Source organism: Marmota monax, unplaced genomic scaffold (genome assembly GCF_021218885.2).
Source record: "Marmota monax isolate L192 unplaced genomic scaffold, Marmota_monax_Labrador192_F-V1.1 WCK01_AAM20220418_F8-fsc00025, whole genome shotgun sequence".
NCBI lineage: Eukaryota > Metazoa > Chordata > Mammalia > Rodentia > Sciuridae > Marmota > Marmota monax.
The window spans coordinates 8823194-8845373 of NW_026691950.1; the positions used below are offsets into that span (position 1 = coordinate 8823194).

The 22180-nt window shown below is 37.5% G+C and overlaps 1 protein-coding gene across 1 annotated transcript; it reads right to left on the minus strand.

Annotated features, from left to right (window-relative positions):
- Positions 1-1005: 1005 nt before the first annotated feature.
- Cnga1 (cyclic nucleotide gated channel subunit alpha 1) lies at positions 1006-21765 on the minus strand. Its single transcript, XM_046443217.1, has 8 exons — positions 21653-21765; positions 20795-20911; positions 19828-19890; positions 7893-7934; positions 7704-7808; positions 5752-5859; positions 4840-4946; positions 1006-2420 (listed from the first exon to the last, which is right to left on the minus strand). Exons 1-8 carry the CDS (start codon positions 21757-21759, stop codon positions 1006-1008), a joined length of 2064 nt encoding a protein of 687 aa, XP_046299173.1. The 5' UTR covers positions 21760-21765.
- Between the last annotated feature and the right edge of the window lie 415 nt (positions 21766-22180).

Genomic DNA, 22180 nt, shown 5'->3' on the forward strand with positions numbered 1-22180 from the left:
AATAAGATAATAGCTGTCAGGCCTTAAGACTCAAAGAATTTAAACATTTTATTATAAAAATTTCTAGGGCTGAGGTTGTGGCTCAGGGGTAGAGTGCTTGCCAAGCATGCAAGAGACACTGGGTTCTATCCTCAGTACCACATAAAAATAAAAAATAAAAATATTGTGTCCACCTAAAACTAAAAAATAAATATTTAAAAAAAGAATTTCTATAACATTTTATGATTTTCAATATTATATATTTCAATATTTGTGTGTATGAATATATTCATATAGTGAAATCTGACTTTTCATGATTTATCTGTAAGAAGTTTCTCCCTACTACCCTGAGTTCTAGACTATCACAATGGCTAGTGTCCTTAAAATGACCTTGAAAAGAGTTAAGATCCTAAACTCCCTACTAAATTATCAATAAATTCATATTCACTATAGTTTCATAATTCATGTTACTTTATTGCATTCTAATTCTTCTAAAAAATGGTATACCCGACATGATACACACAGTAACTCCCAGTTACTCTGAATATATTTTATTCCTCAACAATGCAAATAACCTGCAAGTGAGGGATACTTATTCACTTTTATAAATAATATTACATAAAAGGAACATAGAAGGCTGCATTCATGTTGGAAATCATAAAACTATGTTACCAACAATGAGAGCAAAAAATGAAAATTCCAATTAAGAAATTAGCCACCACAAAGACATACTCAGAGTTCAGCACAGGAAGTGATATGAAAAAAAATCAGAAGATACAGACACTGACAAATTTATCAGTTTATGTCCTTGCACATTATACACTGTGAAAAATCCTGAGATACGATAATTTCATAATCATAGTTCCTTACAGTGAGTATAGGGCCTTGTGTCATGCACCCAAGCACAATTTTTCTTATGGAAAAATTTCCCAACTGTGGCTTCCTATTCTTCCAAATTTCATTTGCCTTAGGTCACATGATTAAAAGGATGACAAGATGTGTGTGTTCTTGTTAATGATCAGTTTTTCAGTCCTGTGTAGAGTCTATGGGTCCACTTTCTACCTCAGCTCCCTCAAGAGCTGAAAAATCTGTGTCAATGACTGGTTTCAGAAATTTCTCAATCTTGGTTAACCTTTGCTTCAGTTTCTGTTGCATTGACTCATACTCAGCCAGGATCCTGGCAAACCGTGTTTGCAGGAGATCTACTGACTCCTCCATTCGAGTGACCTTCTCTTCAAGGTCTTTAGGACTACTACCAGCATTTGCAATGCTTTCATCCAGTAGACCATCTTTCATTAGGATTTGCTTCCCTTTCTCCTCCAGCATAGTTTTGGCATCCGGGTACTCAGTTAGAGCTTCCATGAGGTCATCTTTTGACAGACAGAACAGGTCTGAGTAGCCAATACTTTTGATATTGGCTGTTCTTCGATTACCAGCTTTGCTACCTTTAATGTTAAGAATGCTAATCTCACCAAAGTAGCTGCCATCACTCAACACCACAAACTGAGTGATTCCATCATCTGCCACCACAGCAAGTTTACCTTCCTTGATGATGTACATCTCTCTTCCAATATCCCCTTTTTTGCATATGTAGTCTCCAGGACTATAGACTTGGGGTTGTAATTTCAAGACCAACTCCACCAACAAACCAGCTTCACAGTCAGCAAAAATACGCACCTTTCTTAATGTGTCTAAGTGAACATTGATGGCAATTTCTGCCCTTAGTTTATCAGGCAGATACTTCAAGACTTCTTTCTCATCAACTGTTTTTTTGTTAGTCCACAGGTAGTCGAACCATTTAATTACCCTCTTCTCCATATCTTTGCCTACATTTCGAAAATTCATGTATTGCTTGACAGCATCAACTCTTGATTGAAATTCTGCCCTTGCTGCATTCATGTTGGAAATCATAGAACCTATGTTACCAACAATGGTAGCAAAAATTAAAACTCCAATTAAAAAATCAACCACCACAAAGATATATTCAGAGTCCAGCACAGGAGGTGGTGTTTCACCAATGGTAGTCAAAGTCAGTGTAGACCAGTAAAGGCTGTATACATATTTTCTAGACAAACGGCCAAATTCAGGATCATTAATATCAGGGTAGACCCATGTATCATTACCAAATCCAATAGCTTTCGAAATAGAGTAGTACACACATGCATTCCAATGGATAATGATGATGATATACATAACGAGGTTAGAAATCCTAAAGACGTTTGGATAGTTTGTCCTTGTTTCTGTTCTCTGGAAGAACTCAAACATACGAGAGATCCTTAACAGCTTATTCAATCGAACTTCGGGATAGTTCCACCCTAACTTAAAATATATCAGATCAGTTGGTATCATTGACAGTACATCAAGTTTAAATTGCAAACCTGATGTATATTTCTTTATGAGTTTTCCTTTTTCTTTCACCAGCAATCCTTGTTCTAGATAACCTAAAATAAAAGGAAAAAAATCAACTTGATTTTTTTTTCTTTTTTAGGCTGTTGTGAATTTTTCTAAAGTAACTCTCAACTTTGTTAAGGTCAAAACAACAATCCAATTGCCTTCATTAATGTAATATGTAACCTGAGTATCAATCAATACATGCCTGTGGACAATAGTCTGTTGTGGAAATAAAAAGTGGAGCTTTGTAAGTGTGAAAGTGAGAGATTTGTATATATATGCACAAATCTCTCAGGATTCAGAATCCCCATTCAAGTATTCAGGTAAAGTCATCTCTTTCATAGAAAGCATTTATATTCTTGATAGTGTGATATAATAAATTACATATTTGGTTTTTGTCCTTGTTTCTGGTACAGAGTTCTTAAAATCCTTATAATTTTCTGAGCAACAGGAATGCTAGTTGCAGCTTTTGTTCTGATATTTGACCTTTGACCCCAATTCCTAACACTGAGATACTAATCCCTTGGAATTTTCTGGGTGATAAGAGTCTTTTATTCTAGGAAAGCAACTCCTAGAGGGGGCTGATCACCAGAAAGAATAAGCCATGTTTAGAAGCTTGGAACTTTCAGCCTCAACTTTCTCCAGGAAGGGGAGAAGGGGTAGAGATTAAGTTAATATATTAGGCATTTTTTGGGAGGGGGTACTGGGGATTGAACTCAGGGGCACTCGACCACTAAGCCACATCACTGGCCCTATTTTGTATTTTATTTAGAAACAGGGTCTCACTGAGTTGCTTAGCATCTCACTAAATTGCTAAGGCTGGCTTTAAACTCGTGATCTTCCTGCCTCTGCCTCCCAAACCCCTGGGATTACAGGCGTGCGCCACTGTGCTAGTCAATATATTAGTTAATATATCTAACTATGGGATTCAGAGAGTTTCCAGGTTGGCCAAGACATGTATGGTGCAGAAAGAGTTGCACGCCCCAATTCCATGGAGACCAAAGCTCCTGCTTTAGGACCCTTCTAGACTTCCAGACTTCGCCTTATGAATCTCTTCATCTGACCATTCATCTGTATCATTCGTTATATCCTTTATTAATACAAAAAACTAGTAAATGTGTTTCCCAGAATTCTGTGAGCCATATGAACAAATCATTGAAACCGAGGAAGGGATTGTGGGAACCCTGATTTTATAGCTGGTAGGTCACAAGCACGGGTCACAAGCTGAAGTTGTCATCTGAAGTTGGGGAGCGTCTTGTGGGATTGAGCCCCTAACATATGGGGTCTGCACTACTTCCAGTTAGTGTCAGAATTGAGTTTAATTGAAGAATACCAACTGATGTTGCAGAATTGCTTGGTATGTGGAGTTTCTCCACATACATTTTGGTAGACACAAGTGTATTGTGTTGAGAGTACAGTAAGAAAAAAATAGTTTACATTTCCTAACATACACAGATCTTCAAAAGTGTCTTGAACACCCTGGCCCTACACCTAATAACTCATGCCACTCTCTTGACAGAATCCTAGGCCTACCTTGGAAACTTGAGTGTCTGCTTGGGTATCTGCCCTGCTGTCCATTTTGCATGTGTGCCCTGCCCCTTTCATGTGAAGCATAAGTCTCTATGAGGCTGCATTTTCATCTCTCATCTTTTCCCTTGATGGGGGCGGGGCATTATTGTCCCTCATACCTAGTTACTTGGGATCTTTCCTTCTATGCTATTTACCATAGGCCTTGTTTTTGTTAAACCCAGAATTTCAGCGCTGTAATACATCACATTAGGACAAAACGTTTGTTCCTCTTTCTATAATGGAAAAAGGACAGAATAATTGGAGCATTACACCAGGGCACTGATATTTAGAAAATGCCTCAATATTCTATAATAGTTCTCAAAAGCTTCTCCTCTGCATACACTAGTTACACATGCATGTGGAGAGCAATGTAAAATACAAGGAACTTGTAACTTATACGCCAAGAGCGCGTGAAATAAGAAGCTGCCCCGGTCAATCATGCCCCACCATGAATCACAAAGTTCATGTTTTCTACAAAATATCTAATATGGCTCTGCTGGTTAAAACAATGTTTCCCCTGCCTTTCCAAGGGATTTCCTAATTACATAGTCATTATCCTTTCCCCAGAAAGAGTTGGCAGAATATTTCTGTTCTCTCCAGTCCTCTCACCTGGCATAGACCTAATGAACAGGAAAATGGAGGAAAACCACCAGTTCCTGCTCAAAAGGTTACCTAGCAACTAACATCTTTCTGAATCACTTGGAGTGGCCTGAGATGGCCAGTGAGTACATAATTACTCTTATTTTTAAGAGTAATTGTAATTTTCAAGAGAAGTGCTTTTTCCTCTAAAACAGATTTTTGTGAATTTATTTTAAAGAATACTCAGATGGAGAAATTTTAAATCTTTTAATAGAGGAAAAGACATTAAATTCTAGAATCTCCAAAACTGAACATATTTACCTGTCCTTGTTCGTACAAACATATCAATAAGATAGATTATATCTGATATGTAATCCAAAACAAGCCAGTATCCTAGGTAATCAGATTGAAGTTCATCAAAACATGCTCTGTAAAAGAAAAACTTATATAAATAAAGTGAAGTGGAAACTAACTGAAGTAAAATTTGTCTATTTATAATTTTGAGAAGTACAATACGCTAAGACTTAGGAGGGATTCTTGGAATGTATTTGATCAATCATGGCTTTCCCAAATCTTTCCTTGAGTAGTTCAAATATTTTTCTCATATTTTTGAACTCCAACATTCTTCTCATTAACCCTAGTCAGTAAAAATATCAAATAAGAATAAATGGGCTCAAGTTAAAGTCAAGATATATCAGATGAAGTACAGTGATCACCAGTTTATATTCTCTCTCTGAATACAAAATGCTTAAGGAAATCATGCTTGGTTGTAGATGGCTGAGATATCTATCGTCTGAAGACACTAGACTCTTGATATGTTTCCAATATTGGCAACATTCTCTCTCTCTATATATATTTTATATATATATATATATATATATATATATATATATATATATATATATATATACACACACACACAAACACACGCACGCGTGCACACACACACACACATATATATATATTTCTCCTAATCTTCTAAATACATGATAGAGCAATCAGAAGTTTAAAAGTACCCCCCACTTGCCATCCCCATACTGAAGGCCAAGTATATTGAGAACCAAAGCACCTTCTCCTGATCTCAGGAAAACACATTGAGAATAATTCAGACTCCCTTTATAACCTGTGGTAGAGAAGGTGTGTCCTGAAGAGCTCTAGGTCAAATTGTTTAGTCAGTAAACTTGGACATTAGAAGTGGACTGAGATTCACAAAAAAAAAAAAAATATGAACACCTTGCAATAAGCATCGTCCAGTTGTACATAACAGGTAAGGAGATGCAAAGCAGCCAGTTGTAGTATGAGTTTCCTGAGGGATCAATAATCACAACTTCTTTCTTCTCCCTAGCAGCAAGTAGAAATAAAGAGGAAGGTTACCAAGAAACAAGAACATTTTTATTTACCATATCTAATGTGGTCACGCCTACCTCCCACAATTAATGAAATAGGAATAAGCTGAATAAGTTTACCCTGAAGTCAGAAGGTTAGCTTGGTAAGTGCACTAGGCATAAGAAACTGATTAGTGAGGGGTGGATAGATAAACTACCAGTATTATGTTAAACCATACATTCAATTTTATTAAGGCCCTGGTTTTACTGTAATGCTGCAGTCACTTCTATACCTCATCCCCTAAGAGGGAAGAGTAGCACAGATTACAGAAAACCACAGATGTTCCACAGACTTGTTGGGAAGTTTATGGGTGGTAGAAGAATAGTGAATTTGCCACCCCTTCTCAATCACGTAACAAAGTGATCAGAAACACTTTGTGTGGGGGGAGGAAAGACTCCTGACTTCTTTCTCATCTGTAAAGAAAGAATAATCTAACACAACCTAATACAAAGGCCTTATTCACCAGCATGGAGGAAGATTCTTTAAGAGTGGTGATAAAGGGCAAGAAGAAGGCAGGAAGGAAACATATGGTGAAATGGACACTATTTTTGAATATTCTGGTCCAAGCTTGTATTTTTTTTTAAATTTTTTTAGTTGTAGATGGACATGATACCTTTAATTAACTTATTTATTTTTATGTGGTGCTGAGGATCAAACCCAGGGTCTCACTAATGCTAGATGAGCGCTCTACCGCTGAGCCACAATCCCAGCCCTCATATTTTTTTTATTCTGGTTTGTTATGTATGACAGCAGAATGCATTACAGTTCCTATTATACCTACAGAGCACAATTTTTCATATCTCTGGTTGTACACAAAGTAGAGTCACACCTTTCATGTCTTCATACATGTACTTAGGGTAATGATGTCCATTTCATTCCACTGTCTTTCCTACACCCATGCCCCCTCCCTTCCCCTCCCTCCCCTTTGCTCTATCTAGAGCTCATCTAATACACCCATGCTCTCCCCCCAACCCCATTATGAATCAGCCTCCTTATATCAGAGAAAACATTCAGCATTTGGTTTTTTGGGATTGGCTAACTTCACTTAGGATTATATTCTCCAACTCCATCCATTTACCTGCAAATGCCATGATTTTATTCTCTTTTAAACAAGACTGTATTTTTAAGGACTTGTTTCCTTATACAAACCTCAGCCCCATCCTAAACAGTCACAGGACAGAACCTTTGTTTGGTAAAGAATTCAAAGTAAGTTCATAAAATAATTTGTCTTTAATAGAAAGTAAAAAGAGCTTTCAAATGCTACTTGACCTTTGCCTTATGAAGTTTTAGCTTTCAACTGTTTGTTTTAGAAAGAATACAAGAAAGAGGCTGTGTTTTGTACTGCTCTCAAAAGTAGGCATGCTTTTGCAATAATCATTCTTTACTTTGGAGTATTTACCATACAGTATTTATTACTCAAAAGCACTAATGAAATTATTAAATTCTTATTTCAGTTTGATGTAAAATTCTAGGTAGCCAATTCTCCTCGAACCTAAGTATTTCTCAGTGATGTTTATCTTCACCAATGCAGAAGACTTTTTCAGTTATCCATAATTGCAAAAAGTCTTGATGAGAAAACTAATAGTTGCTAATTTTAGGGAATTTAGAAAAAAGTTTTAATTCACATTTGATAATAATTAATTTTAAATATTTATTTTTAAATATTTAGAGACACTTATTCTTTACACAGGGATTCTTTATTATAAACTTTCTTCTACTTTATATTATGGGAAATTATTCTTACATCTAAAACCCACAACAAATTCATTTCTAATTTCAATACTATTAAAAATACTTACTCTTCTTTTTTATCTTTGTTTTTATCCTCTTTGTTTTTCTTCTCTTTTTTCTTTTCCTTCCTCTTTTTCTTCTCTGGCTCCTTTTTATTTTTATCATCAGACTTGCTGAAAGGTTGAGTATGTAGTATTAAAAAATGAAAATGTATGGGCCAAAAAATATGGGTACATTTGTGCCAAAGTCTCACTTACTTCTTCTTTTCTTTTTTCTTTTTATTTTTTTCTTTTGGTTCTCTAAAAAAGAAACAATACCTCTGTCACATAATCATATTGCACTCTGACTTTCATTCTGTTTTACTTTTCTATAAAGAAAATTCTCAGCCTTGCATTTAAAAACCTGGCCCAGTGCTCATAAACTAGAAATTTAGTCTCTTAATGGAGATTTCTATCAAAAAAAAAAAAAAAGTGGACACTTACCCAGATAATAAAATAAGCGAAAGTTCCCAGGTTAATTGATATGGGAAATTAAAGAAAATGGAAGGAATTAAAGGCAAAATTCCAACAAGTCAACTTAAGAAACAATAGTTCCAAGAGAGTACACTTCCAAAGTATTGATTTATTTTAAAAATAGTAATTTAGAATTTAAGCCTCTTGATATAATTTGTATTTATCCTTAAATAAAAGCATAGAGAATTTTTTTAAAATATTTTTTTTAGTTGTCAATGGGCCTTTATTTAATTAATTTATTTATATGTGGTGCTGAGAATCAAACACAATGCCTCACACACACTAGGTGAGCACTCTACCACTGAACCATGACCCCAGCCCGAGGCACAGAGAATTTTAAGAAAATGCCACAAATTTTCTTTAGAGAAAATAATCATAACTAAAGTAATTTTTTCATGAATAGTCAGAAAGAGCTTTTTAGGGCTAGGGATATAGCTCAGTTGGTAGAGTGCTTGCCTCACATGCACAAGGCTGTGGGTTCAATCCCCAGCACCACCAAAAAAAAAAAAAAAAAAAAAAACAGCTCTGTGTGTTAATCCATCCAAGTTGTAAGATTGGGCATCATATGATTGAGTAGTGTAGCTAAGATTAAGCATGAAACAGAGGGAAGAGGTAAACTGTCCAAGCAGATTTTAAGAGATCACATCCATGGGAAGCCAAGGATTGACCCATGGATTTTGTTGACCCGCCCACCGTCAATTACCATGGTTATATCATTTCCTATCTCTAAGTTTCCACCTAGGACCATATGGAGAGTTCTTTTTTTTTTTTGGTCTTGTTGGGGATTAGAACCCAGGGCCTTAGTGCATGCAAGGTAAGCACTCTACCCAGTAAGCTATATCCCCAGCTCTATATGTGTAGTTCTTTAGGATCAACTGATGGAGCATGGTGGATGGGTAGATCACTTGGCACATGAATGCAAGATAAAAATAAGCTGTATCTATACTATAACCTCACTTAGAGGTAGCCTTGAAATACAGTGGTAAGAATAATCTCCCCTGTGACACATCTTCAAACAATATAGTCATTTACTTTTTTTTTTTTTTGGTATCAGGGACTCAGTTTCACTAGACCACTGAGCCACATCCCCAGCCCTATTTTGTATTTTATTTAGAGACAGGGTCTCACTGAGTTGCTTAGTGCCTCGCTGTTTCTGAGGCTGGCTTTGAACTCTCGATCCTCTTGCCTCAGCCTCCTGAGCTGCGGGGATTACAGGCATGTGCCACAGCACCCGGCTGCTTTTTAAAATTAATTAATTAATTTGTCCTAATGTGTTATACATGACAGCAGAATGCATTTCGATTTATAGTACACAAATGGGGCACAATTTTTCATTTCTTTGCTTGTATGGGTCATTCACTTTTGTATGGAAAAAAATGATTTAGCTTAAGAATATGTGAGGATTTATGGGCAGTCACAAATGCCTTGACTGGTTGGTCAAGTACTTAGATGAAAAAAGATTGAAAGATCAAGAAAAATAGTTCTGGAGAAGAAACAGAATGAATAGATTTATGAACACATGCACCAAGACTGAAAATCTTTTTTTTTTTTTTATTTTTTTATTGGTTGTTCAAAACATTACAAAGCTCTTGACATATCATATTTCATACATTTGATTCAGGTGGGTTTTGAACTCCCAATTTTACCCCAAATACAGATTGAAGAATCACATCAGTTACACATCTACATTTTTACATAATGCCCTATTAGTAACTGTTGTATTCTGCTACCTTTCCTATCCTCTACTATCTCCCCTGTCCTTCCCTCCCATCTTCTCTCTCTACCCCATCTACTGTAATTCATTTCTCTCCTTATTTATTTTCCCATTCCCCTCACAACCTCTTATATGTAATTTTGTATAACAATGAGGATCTCCCTCCATTACCATGCAATTTCCCTTTTCTCTCCCTTTCCCTCCCACCTCATGTATCTGTTTAATGTTAATCTTTTCTTCCTGCTCTTCCTCCCTGCTTTGTTCTTAGTTGCTCTCATTATATCAAAGAAGACATTTGGTATTTGTTTATTAGGGATTGGCTAGCTTCACTAAGCATAATCTGCTCTAGTGCCATCCATTTCCCTGCAAATTCCATGATTTTGTCATTTTTTAGTGCTGTATAATACTCCATTGTGTATAAATGCCACATTTTTTTTTATCCATTCATCTATTGAAGGGCATCTGGGTTGGTTCCACAGTCTAGCGATTGTGAATTGTACTGCTATGAACATCGATGTAGCAGTATCCCTGTAGTACGCGCTTTTAAGGTCTTCAGGGAATAGTCCGAGAAGGGCAATAGCTGGGTCAAATGGTGGTTCCATTCCCAGCTTTCCCAGGAATCTCCATACTGCTTTCCAAATTGGCCGCACCAGTTTGCAGTCCCACCAGCAATGTACAAGAGTACCCTTTTCCCCACATCCTCTCCAGCACTTGTTGTTTGACTTCATAATGGCTGCCAATCTTACTGGAGTGAGATGGTATCTTAGGGTGGTTTTGATTTGCATTTCTCTGACTGCTAGTGATGGTGAGCATTTTTTCATGTACTTGTTGATTGATTGTATGTCCTCCTCTGAGAAGTGTCTGTTCAGGTCCTTGGCCCATTTGTTGATTGGGTTATTTGTTTTCTTATTGTTTAATTTTTTGAGTTCTTTGTATACTCTGGATATTAGGGCTCTATCTGAAGTGTGAGGAGTAAAAATTTGTTCCCATGATGTAGGCTCCCTATTTACCTCTCTTATTGTTTCTCTTGCTGAGAAAAAACTTTTCAGTTTAAGTAGGTCCCATTTGTTGATTCTTGTTATTAACTTTTGTGCTATGGGTGTCCTATTAAGGAATTTGGAGCCCGACTCCACAATATGTAGATCGGAGCCAACTTTTTCTTCTATCAGACGTAGAGTCTCTGATTTGATATCTAGGTCCTTGATCCACTTTGAGTTAACTTTTGTGCATGGCGAGAGAAAGGGATTCAGTTTCATTTTGTTGCATATGGATTTCCAGTTTTCCCAACACCATTTGTTGAAGATGCTATCCTTCCTCCATTGCATGCTTTTAGCTCCTTTATCAAATATAAGATAGCTGTAGCTTTGTGGATTAGTCTCTGTGTCCTCTATTCTGTACCATTGGTCCACCCGCCTGTTTTGGTACCAGTACCATGCTGTTTTTGTTACTATTGCTCTGTAATATAGTTTTAAATCCGGTATGGCTATACCACCTGATTCACACTTCCTGCTTAGAATTGCTTTTGCTATTCTTGGTCTTTTATTTTTCCATATGAATTTCATGATTGCTTTATCTATTTCTACAAAAAATGCCATTGGGATTTTGATTTGCATTGCATTAAACCTATAGAGAACTTTTGGTAATATCGCCATTTTGATGATGTTAGTTCTGCCTATCCATGAACAGGGTATATTTTTCCATCTTCTAAGATCTTCTTCTACTTCTCTTTTTAGGGTTTTGTAGTTTTCATTGTATAAGTTCTTCACCTCTTTTGTTAGGTTGATTCCCAAGTATTTTATTTTTTTTTGAGGATATTGTGAATGGAGTGTTTTTCCTCATTTCTGTTTCAGAAGTTTTGTCGCTGATATACAGAAATGCCTTTGATTTATGCGTGTTGATTTTATATCCTGCCACTTTGCTGAATTCATTTATTAGTTCTAGTAGTTTTTTTGTAGACCCTTTTGGGTCTTCTAGGTATAGAATCATGTCATCTGCAAATAGTGATAATTTAAGTTCTTCCTTTCCTATTTTTATGCCTTTAACTTCTTTCGTCTGTCTAATTGCTCTGGCCAGTGTTTCGAGAACTATATTGAATAGAAGTGGTGATAGAGGGCATCCCTGTCTTGTTCCAGATTTTAGGGGGAATGCCTTCAATTTTTCTCCATTGAGAATGATGCTAGCCTGAGGCTTAGCATATATAGCTTTTACTATGTCGAGGTAAGTTCCTGTTATTCCTAGTTTTTCTAATGTTTTGAACATAAAGGGATGCTGTACTTTGTCGAATGCTTTTTCTGTGTCTATTGAGATGATCATATGGTTCTTATCTTTAAGTCTATTGATGTGATGAATAACATTTATTGATTTCCGTATATTGAACCATCCTTGCATCCCAGGGATGAATCCTACTTGATCATGGTGCACAATTTTTTTGATGTGCCTTTGTATCCGATTCGCCAGAATTTTATTGAGGATTTTTGCATCTAGGTTCATCAGAGATATTGGTCTGTAGTTTTCTTTCTTTGAGGTGTCTTTGTCTGGTTTCGGAATCAGGGTGATGTTGGCCTCATAGAATGAATTTGGCAGAGCTCCCTCTTTTTCTATTTCCTGAAATAGCTTGAAAAGTATTGGTATTAATTCTTCCTTAAAGGTTTTGTAAAACTCCACTGTATACCCATCCGGTCCTGGGCTTTTCTTGGTTGGAAGTCTTTTGATTGCTTCTTCTATTTCATCTATTGATATTGGTCTGTTTAAGTTGTGAGTATCCTCCTGATTCAGTCTGGGCAAATCATATGACTTAAGGAATTTATCGATGTCTTCACTATCTTCTATTTTATTGGAATATAGGTTTTCAAAATAATTTCTAATTGTCTTCTGTATTTCTGTAGCGTCTGTTGTGATATTGCCTTTTTCATCCCGTATGTTAGTAATTTGAGTTCTCTCTCTTCTTCTCTTTGTTAGCATGGCTAAGGGTCTGTCGATCTTATTTATTTTTTCAAAGAACCAACTTTTAGTTTTGTTAATTTTTTCAATAGTTTCTTTTGTTTCAATTTCGTTGATTTCCGCTCTGATTTTAATTATTTCTTGCCTTCTGCTACATTTGCTGTTGTTTTGCTCTTCCTTTTCTAGGGCTTTGAGATGAAGTGTGAGATCATTTATTTGTTGGTTTTTCCTTTTTTTGAGGGATGACCTCCAAGCGATGAATTTCCCTCTTAAAACTGCTTTCATTGTGTCCCATAGATTCCGATATGTTGTGTCTGTATTTTCATTTATCTCTAAGAATTTTTTGATTTCCTCCTTTATGTCTTCTGTAACCCATTGATCATTCAGTAACATATTGTTCATTTTCCATGTGATGTAGGATTTTTCCTTCCTTCTTTTATCATTGATTTCCAGTTTCATTCCATTATGATCAGATAAAATGCATGGTAATATCTCCACCCCTGTATATTTACTGAGGGTTGCCCTATGGCATAATATATGGTCTATTTTTGAGAAGGATCCATGTGCTGCTGAGAAAAAAGTATATCCACTTGATGATGGTTGATATATTCTATATATGTCAGTTAAGTCTAGGTTGTTGATTGTGATATTGAGTTCTATAGTTTCTTTATTCAACTTTTGTTTGGAGGATCTGTCAAATGGTGAGAGAGGTGTGTTGAAGTCACCCATAATTATTGTGTTGTGGTCTATTTGATTCTTGAACTTGAGGAGAATTTGTTTTATGAATGTCGCAGCACCATTATTTGGTGCATAAATATTGATAATTGTTATGTCTTGTTGGTGAATGGTTCCTTTTAACAGTATATAATGTCCTTCCTTATCCCTTTTGATTAACTTAGTCTTGAAGTCGATTTTATTCGATATGAGGATGGCCACCCCTGCTTGCTTACGAGGACCGTGTGCGTGGTATATTTTTTCCCAACCTTTCACCTTCAGCCTGTGTATGTCTTTTGCAATCAGATGTGTCTCCTGGAGGCAGCATATTGTTGGATTTGTTTTTTTAATCCATGTTACCAGCCTATGTCGCTTTATTGGAGAGTTTAAGCCATTAACGTTTAGAGTTTCTATTGATATATGGTTTGTACTTCCAGCCATGTTTGATTATTTATCTTCTTTTTTTTTATTTAATTTAGTTTGTTTCTCCATGGTTAGCTTTCCCCCCGCCCTCTGTTTTTATAGAGGCACTTCCCACTGATGGTTTTGGTTATTGTTTTTCATTTCTTCCTCGTGTAGTGTTTTGCTCAAGATGCTTTGCAATGCTGGTTTTCTGGCTGCAAATTCTTTTAGCTTTTGTTTGTCATGAAAGATTTTTATTTCGTTGTTGTACCTGAAGCTTAATTTTGCTGGATACAGAATTCTTGGTTGGCATCCATTGTCTTTCAGTGTTTGAAATACGTTGTTCCAGGATCTTCTCGCTTTCAGCATCTGTGATGAAAAATCCGTTGTTAACCTTATTGGTTTACCCCTGAATGTAATCTGCCTCCTTTCTCTTGTAGCTTTTAATATTTTCTCTTTGTTCTGTATATTGTATATCTTCATAACAATGTGTCTTGGTGTTGGTCTACTGTGATTTTGTGTGCTCGGTGTCCTGTATGCATCTAAAATTTGTATATCCGTTCCCTTTTTTATTTCTGGAAAGTTTTCTGTAATTATTTCATTCAGCAGGCTACTCATTCCCTTGGTTTGAATCTCTGTACCTTCTTCTATCCCGATTACTCGTAGGTTTGGTTTTTTTATGTTATCCCATATCTCTTGGATGTTTCTCTCATGATTTTTAACCAGCCTTTCTGAGTTGGCTAGGCTTTTTTCAAGATGATATATTTTGTCTTCATTATCTGACGGTCTGGCTTCTACTTGCTCCACTCTGTTAGTGATACTCTCAATTGAGTTTTTAATTTGGTTTATCGTTTCCTTCATTTCTAGAATTATTGTTTGATTTTTTTTTATAATCTCTATCTCCTGATAAAGATGCTTAACTTCTTCTTTTATCTGTTTATGTAATTGATTTTCAAAGTGTTCTTTCACTGTTTGGATTTGCTGTCTCGTATCCTCTTTAAGGTTCCATTCCATCTGTCTAAGGTATTCCTTGAGTTCTTTATATGACCATTTTTCTGCTGACTCTAGGTCCTCCTGAATATTTAGGCTGTCCTTCATTGTTTGTACCCCTTTTCTTCCTTGCTTTTTTATGCTGCTCATGTTACTTCTTGTTCTGCTTGACTGCTGAGTTACTGTTTACTCTTATAAATTTATTTGATGCTTGGGAGGAAAGATATTAGAAGGGAAGGGAAGAAGTCACTAAAGAGAATGAGAGTAGGCAGGTAGAATTCAAGGAAGGGGGAATAAGAAAATTGAAAAGAAATGAAAAGACAAAAGAAACAAAAACAAAACACACACAAAGAAGTTAGAAAATAAAGAAAGAAAGAAAAGAAAAAAATTTTTTTTACAAAAATAATAATGATAATAAAAATAATGAAAATTAAAATTAAAAAAATCATCATAATAATAAAAAATTAGAAACATTAAAAAAAGTTAAAGAACAACAATAAAAAATTGAAAATAAAAGAAAAAAAGAAAAAAAAGAAAAAGAAAAAAATGATAATAATAATAATAATAAATGCAGTCATAGAGTTCGATTAATTTCTCTTCCAGTAGGTGGAGCTGTGCCCACTGGGTCAAGCTTCTCCTCTCACTAAGTGGGAACCAATCACTGTGTAGCAGCTCTTCCTCACAGACTGGGCAGGTCTCCAATCCTGAGTGCCTAGGGCCTTCTCTTGTGTTTCCTCAAGCCAGGCCGTGCTCACCTGTGAAGCTCACCACAATACTGGCTACACGCCATGTCTGCTGCTCCTGGGAGCCCTGTTGCGCTGGTTTCAATGCAGTTATCTCCTCCGCCCGTGATGTCAGTTCTCTGCCAAGGTGGTATCACATGTAAATGGTGACCGTTCGTTCCCTTTGCCGGGTGACCAGTGCAATGGGTGGGTCCTGACTGTCTCTCCCAATCCCCGTTTCAATCCTGTGGCCACTGCCTATGAAGGCTCCGTTGGTTTTTACCTCTGAAAGTTCCTAAGGGCCAACCAGTTATTTCAGCGGGATTGTTAGTGCTGAGTCACGAGAAGCAGGCGAACTGGAGCTTGGATGCAGCCGATCCGGGCTCGGTGTGTGTGTTCTGAGGGGCCCAGACTGTACACCCCAGATCCATGTCAGCTCAGCATTGCCTAGTGATCCTGGGCAAACAGCATTTATACAGTTTACAGCTCCCTATGCCCGCGCAATTGAAGAGGTCAGAGACTTGATCTCTCCCCGCCCGCTGCCATGTTAGATGTCCTCAATGATATTCATGTTGCCCTTACAGCTTCCTGGCATAAGCAAGTTCTTGGGATTATACAAACTGCTGCTTCTGTTTCCAGTCCAGATTTCTAGAAATTAAACCCTGCCGCCGTCGCCTCTTCCCCGGGGCCACGCTCAGGGGCGCCGCTCTCCTCCTTGACCGTAGCTGCGCCAAAGAACCGGTGCCCAGCCCCCAGGGCCCAAGCGGCGGCGCCGCGGCTCTCCAGCTCCTTCCTCTGAAGCACGGGTCCCCTCGCAGGGGCATGCAGAACGACCCCAGAGCAGGCTCTGCCCGAGGGTGCAGCGGTGAACAGGCGACCCAGGCGCTCAAGGCTGCGGTCCAGCCTTTGGAGGACAGGGCTCAGCACGCAGCCCAGCTCCAACCTCTAGGTGTAGCTGCCGGACAATGTAGCCATAGCCATCAAGACAGCCGGCAGAAAGCAAATGGCGGCTCCCGCGGAGTGGATTTTCGGCACAGAAACCACAGCCCAGCCAACGATCCCAATCCACAAACTCTCCCTGTATAAAAAATATTAAAAAAAAAAAAAAAGGGCAGGGCGCACTGAGCTTTCTTTGCCTAGGGTATTTACAATCAACTGCTGATTCACCTTTTCTGCCCAGAGCGAAGCGAAAGAGGAAGCAGATGGGAGCAAAGCGCCCGCGGCTTTGGGCGGCAAAGCGTCCGGGAGCCAAGCGTCTCTTTTTCGATCTCTTTGTTCTTCCTGCTGCTTGGCAAAGTGGTCCGCTACAGATTAACGGTGAAAGGGGTTCTTACACGCTGTGCGAAATCTCGATTAAAGCCGCTGCTCTGAGCACCACGCTCAGCACTTCAGCAACCCCCGTGCGCAGTGGCCGACTGAAAATCTTTGTATCCCTTTTTAATGTCCATCAAGTAGCAGGTACCACAGAAAAGGTACAAAACAAACAAGTAGACAGACTGACTCAGCCAGTTGATAAAGTCAACCTCTTGCATCAGCATTTTCAATGCTGGCAGAATGTGGATATAAATGGAGCCACAATGGTGGCAGAGATAGGTCCAGCATGTGGCTTCCCACTCACCAAGGTTGAATATTCAACCTGCCAGTTACAGAGGCCAGTGCTATGATTCTAATATAGCACTCTTCAAGATAACTACAGTGGACCCTTGCCACTATGAAGGGACACCAAATATATAGATATAATTTATATATATATATATATATATATATATATATATATATATATATATATATATAATTTTATTTTGTTTTGTTTTATTTTATTATATTTTTAAATAAAAATTTTATTTTTGGTTTGTTTGTTTTGTTTTGTTTATCACAAGCTTTAACCAGTGTCATTATTTTAACAGCTTAATCATGAGTTCAAAGTCAGCCTCAGCAACTTAGCAAGACCCTAAGCAATTTAGTGAGATCCCTTCTCTAAATAAAATATATTTAAATGGGGGGGGGGTGATAATCTGGGAATGTGGCTCAGTGGTTAAGTTGCCCTGGATTGAATCCTCAGTACAAAAAAAAAAAAGCTATGATCCACTTAAATAGAATATGGTGCCTCGACACAAAACTAATCAGTCAGGATTACTCCAGGTGAATTTGGGTTGGCACAAAATAATTACAGACAGAAAATACCTTTTTATTTGGCCTTTTTCTCGACCTTAGGGGTCTATTGAAAAGATAGAACACCACCTGAATTCTTTATTCTTAGGTAGAGGGAACACACAAAGAGAGGTTCCATGGAATGTTCTTTCCAAAAAAGGTCAGGGGTAATATTACAAAGAACAAGAAGGCAGCCCACTCCATTGGGTAACGCCCACTCCCAAAGCTTTGCTCCTCTGCTCAGTGAGGATGGGGATCCACCTGCTTCCTGGTCAGGGAAGCCAGTCTCCACATTTCCATCGCTCAGAGCTAGGGGGCACTCAGGTCCTATGTGGCAGCTCTGACAATACTGCATAACATTATTTTGGATCAGAGGATCTTCTTTACAGCAAAGGAAATGTGGCATTGAACTCTGAGTATGGATTCAGTAGTCCTATCATATGCTGCCCCACTCAGAAGCTGATGATGTGATAGAGGTTTGAAGTGGCCTTTTAGAGGCAAAGCTGAAATGGCATCTTAGAGTTCAAACCCCAGGAAGATGAGGTGGCACTCTCCATGATACTATATAGATGAAGGATCCATGGTCATTAGATGATGGCCTATGCTATATAGAATGCATGGGTCTAGGAACCAAGGAGTCTAAGTAAGGGTGACTAACCGAGAGACAACATACTTTCCATTCCTGCAACTTTAGGCTCTGTGAGTGTAGAGGTCCTGGTTTCTTGGGGAGAGGGGGCAGGTGTCATGCCTCTCCCAGGCTATATGATTGAAGTTCCATTAAACATCACACTATCACTATTCTCAGCCACTTTGGATCCCTTATGCCAAGAATCCAATAGGCAATGCTGAGTCATTGACCTTGATCATCAGAAGTAGATAGTGCTGCTGGTATACAGTGAAGGAATGGAAAATATATGTGGCACTCAAGTGATCCACTGTGGTATCTTTAAACATTCTCCAGATTTGGTAGTAAGTGGACGAGTATAGTAGCCATGACCCAAGAAGGGCACCATGCCCAGTAGCTCAAATCCTTCAAGGATCTGTGTCTATATTATTTCACCAGGTAATTCATGTATGGCAACAGAGGTTCTGATGAGGGCAGAAAGGACCCTAGAATGAGTTGGAGGGGATGGGGAATTTTAGTCGAATCTTCAAAACCAGCTGCAGTTGCCAAGGACCTTAAGGTATCCCATTAACCTTCCTCTTATCAGCTTCCCCAGGAAAAAAGAACAACTAGAATCCTGGAAGAGATATGCCCAAATGAGTAAATTTTCTACACAAAGAAAAATGAATCTGAGCCATGCACAGGGGGGCTGGATGGATGCCGTGGTTCACAGATTTCAGGTATTCATTCTTTGCCTGCCAAGACTATTGGTTGCTAATAGTTGACAGTTTTTCCTATCCCTTAGTTGACTTTGGCTGAAGGAAAACCATTATGCTCAATGTTATGCCCCCACTTCCTAGGGCCAGCCCTTATCCAATGACTGTACATGGGTAAAAGGCACAGTCCTTTAATCTAAACATGGGACAACTCCGAAAGGCCATCCATGATCCAAAGCTCCTCATAGGATCACATCGTATATTAACTATTCTCTGAAATTCAGCTTCTTCCTCTGCCCAATTCTACCCCCCAACTCCCTTCCAGATATTGTCCCCCAAAGAATTCCTAATAAACATCTGCACACAAACCTCCATCTAGATCATCTCATAAGGAACTTGACCTAAGTAAGATACATTGGTTCAGACTGGAAAGAATTAATCAGGTTTCATGTCCTTTTGTCAGCCACTCTACCCACCAGGGAGAGCATTTGAATGCATATGGTAGAAGAAGGTTTTCTACAGACATTCAAATAAATGAATAAATAAATAAATACTACTTTTAATATGAAATAAATAACAACAAAAACCCAAATAATAGAATACCATCACTGTTATTCTATTAGATGATTTGCCTGATTTGCTCTGTATCAGATTTAGATATACTAAATATCAGATTTACTGTTTTTCTTTAAGACAAACTTTGATTTTTCTATTGTAAATTACTTACTGTTCCTTATTGCTGCTGTTGTTGACATTGAAAAGTGCCATGGCACCAGGCAGGTATTGCTCCCTGGGAAACAAAATATACCGTGAAATCATGATTGCCACCTGTATAATTTCCACTGTAAGCAAAAGGGTTTAAAGCACAAATACTTTTCAGTTTCTACTCACTATTAAAGATTTCCTAGATGATTTTTGAAAATATAGAGCCTCTGTGAAGCACATGTTTCCCAAATACCAGTGTTTCGAACAAGAGTGTTTAGTTGATGACTGTTGGTAAATGTTTATATCAAGAATTAACATCTTCCTTGGCCTTCAAGTGAAACAAGTTTTATGTCACTAACTCCTAACAAATGATTTAAGATAGGTCAGGGAAGATAGGAAAAGGAGAAAACAAAAACAGTGGGAAAACTGTGGGAAGGAAAAAAGCAAAGTAAAAGTACATAATTTTCCTAGAGTGGGAACCCCTGATTCACAGCAATGCCTCCTTCCACACTCTCACAGCCCCATGTTGCACCATGACTGTCTTACTTCCTACTAAGGAAGTGTAGCTCTTCTCTTCTAGCTGTTCACTCCTCTGCAATGTTTCCTGGAAGTAGAGTCAAATGGCATAGAACAGGTGAAAGAGTGACAGCCAACCTTCTTATGTAAAATTGCTTCAGAACCCTGAAAAATTGTCCGTCTTCCCTTCAGAAAACCAAAGAGAATTAGGACATGATGTTTCTTAAAAATTGACAAGAGTCTCAGGGGAAATGACCAAGTGTGCTTGTGTGACTTGGAATCCAATGTGCAGGCAGTGGCAGTTTTCCCATAGAGGGCAAGGATTGGAACTGAAGAAGCAAGTTACTCCTGAGATCCTGTATAGTATCTGGACACAGGAATGTTTGCCCAGCCCAATCTTTGAATGGAGTAGAAGACTTCTTGTCCAAATAACAGTTAAAACCATGTCCTCAGGGACCGGATCTACTGCTCACCTCTGTGATGATTCTCCCATTCTGCATGAGTTGTTTTTAAAGGAGCCTCTTGCCTGGAATCTCTCATTCTCTGATTCTTCAGATATAGAGGCACTGTCATCATTGTCAGAAAAGGAGCTACAGTTCAACAGGAGGCAAAGATGTATTCAATTAGTTTTCAACCATGGAGGAGGAACAACATTTCTCATAAGAGGGACACATGCCTCACTTCTTTCTTTCCCTCTCAAACTAACACAATTTTAAATTAGATTGGGCTGAAAACTGTCCAGAATACACAGTATTCTATAGAGCATATGTATAATACAGTAAAACTCATTTAATTAAGAAACTCTTTACTAGGACTTCCACATTCTCATTCAATGCATTGGTTGATGTTAATATTTATCAAACAGAAAGTGAGATATCTGAGTTTTAAATCTTATTATATAGTTGTATGAACTCTCTTAATATTCCCTTCTTTCCATACACACAAAAAATTCAACCACATTTACACACACCTTCTGTTAGTTTATAGGGTGACCACTTTATACTTTTAAATCATATTAGTAACATTTCTACTCTATGTACTTTTTCACATTCATCTATGGCAATGTCATCAGTTTAAATTTGAAGTATTTCATGAGGAAAGTACCTGTCAATGACTAAAGAAATATTTGGTGTGCTTTTGAAAAATTTATCACAATATTATCTGTGTTCATTGGCTACACAAGTTATACTGTTTCAAAGTATACATAAATTAACAAAATTATATTATAAAATATAAGGTTATGACTTATAAAGTTAAATTGAAATTTAACCTAGGTAAATCAAAGAACAATGGCTGCTATGAGAAATACGTAAGAAAAAGTACAGATTTACCTGCATGCTCCATTTTCCATCCTTCTTATTTCCTTTTCAATATCTGGAACAATCACGTTGGGAATATTCACAAAGGAATGCCATGTGTTGACAATGTTTGTCTTCATGGTTAATTAAATATCTGAGGGGAAAATAATTTAATAGTGGGAAGACTTTTTTATGTATATTATCAAAAGTTTGACTTTATCATTCTTTTTCAAGTTTGTGATAACACTCATTTACAATTATACAGAAGAATTGTTCTTTAAAAGAATACAGATGTGACTTAGCCCATTTATTGATTGGGTTATTTGGATTTTTCTGGTGTTAAGCTTTTTGAGTTCTTTATATATCCTGGAGGTTGATGCTGTATCTGAGTTTCATGTGGTAAATATTTTCTTTAATTCTGTAGGCTTTCTGTTCACATTACTGATTGTTTCCTTTGCTGAGAAGAAGATTTTTAGTTTGAATCTATCCCATTTACTGATTCTTGATTTTACTTCTTGTGCTTTAGGAGTCTTAAGGAAGTTAGATTCTAAGCCGACATAA

Bases quoted from the DNA above. Each gene is read 5' to 3' on its own strand.
- Cnga1 (XM_046443217.1), bottom strand. From the start codon at position 21,759: ATGAAGACAAACATTGTCAACACATGGCATTCCTTTGTGAATATTCCC. The intron at 5,860-7,703 runs GTAAGTATTTTT...ACTTGCTGCTAG, and splicing joins AACAAAGATAAAAAAGAAGA to GGAGAAGAAAGAAGTTGTGA. The intron at 2,421-4,839 runs GTAAATATGTTC...CTTTTATTTTAG, and splicing joins GTTTGTACGAACAAGGACAG to GTTATCTAGAACAAGGATTG.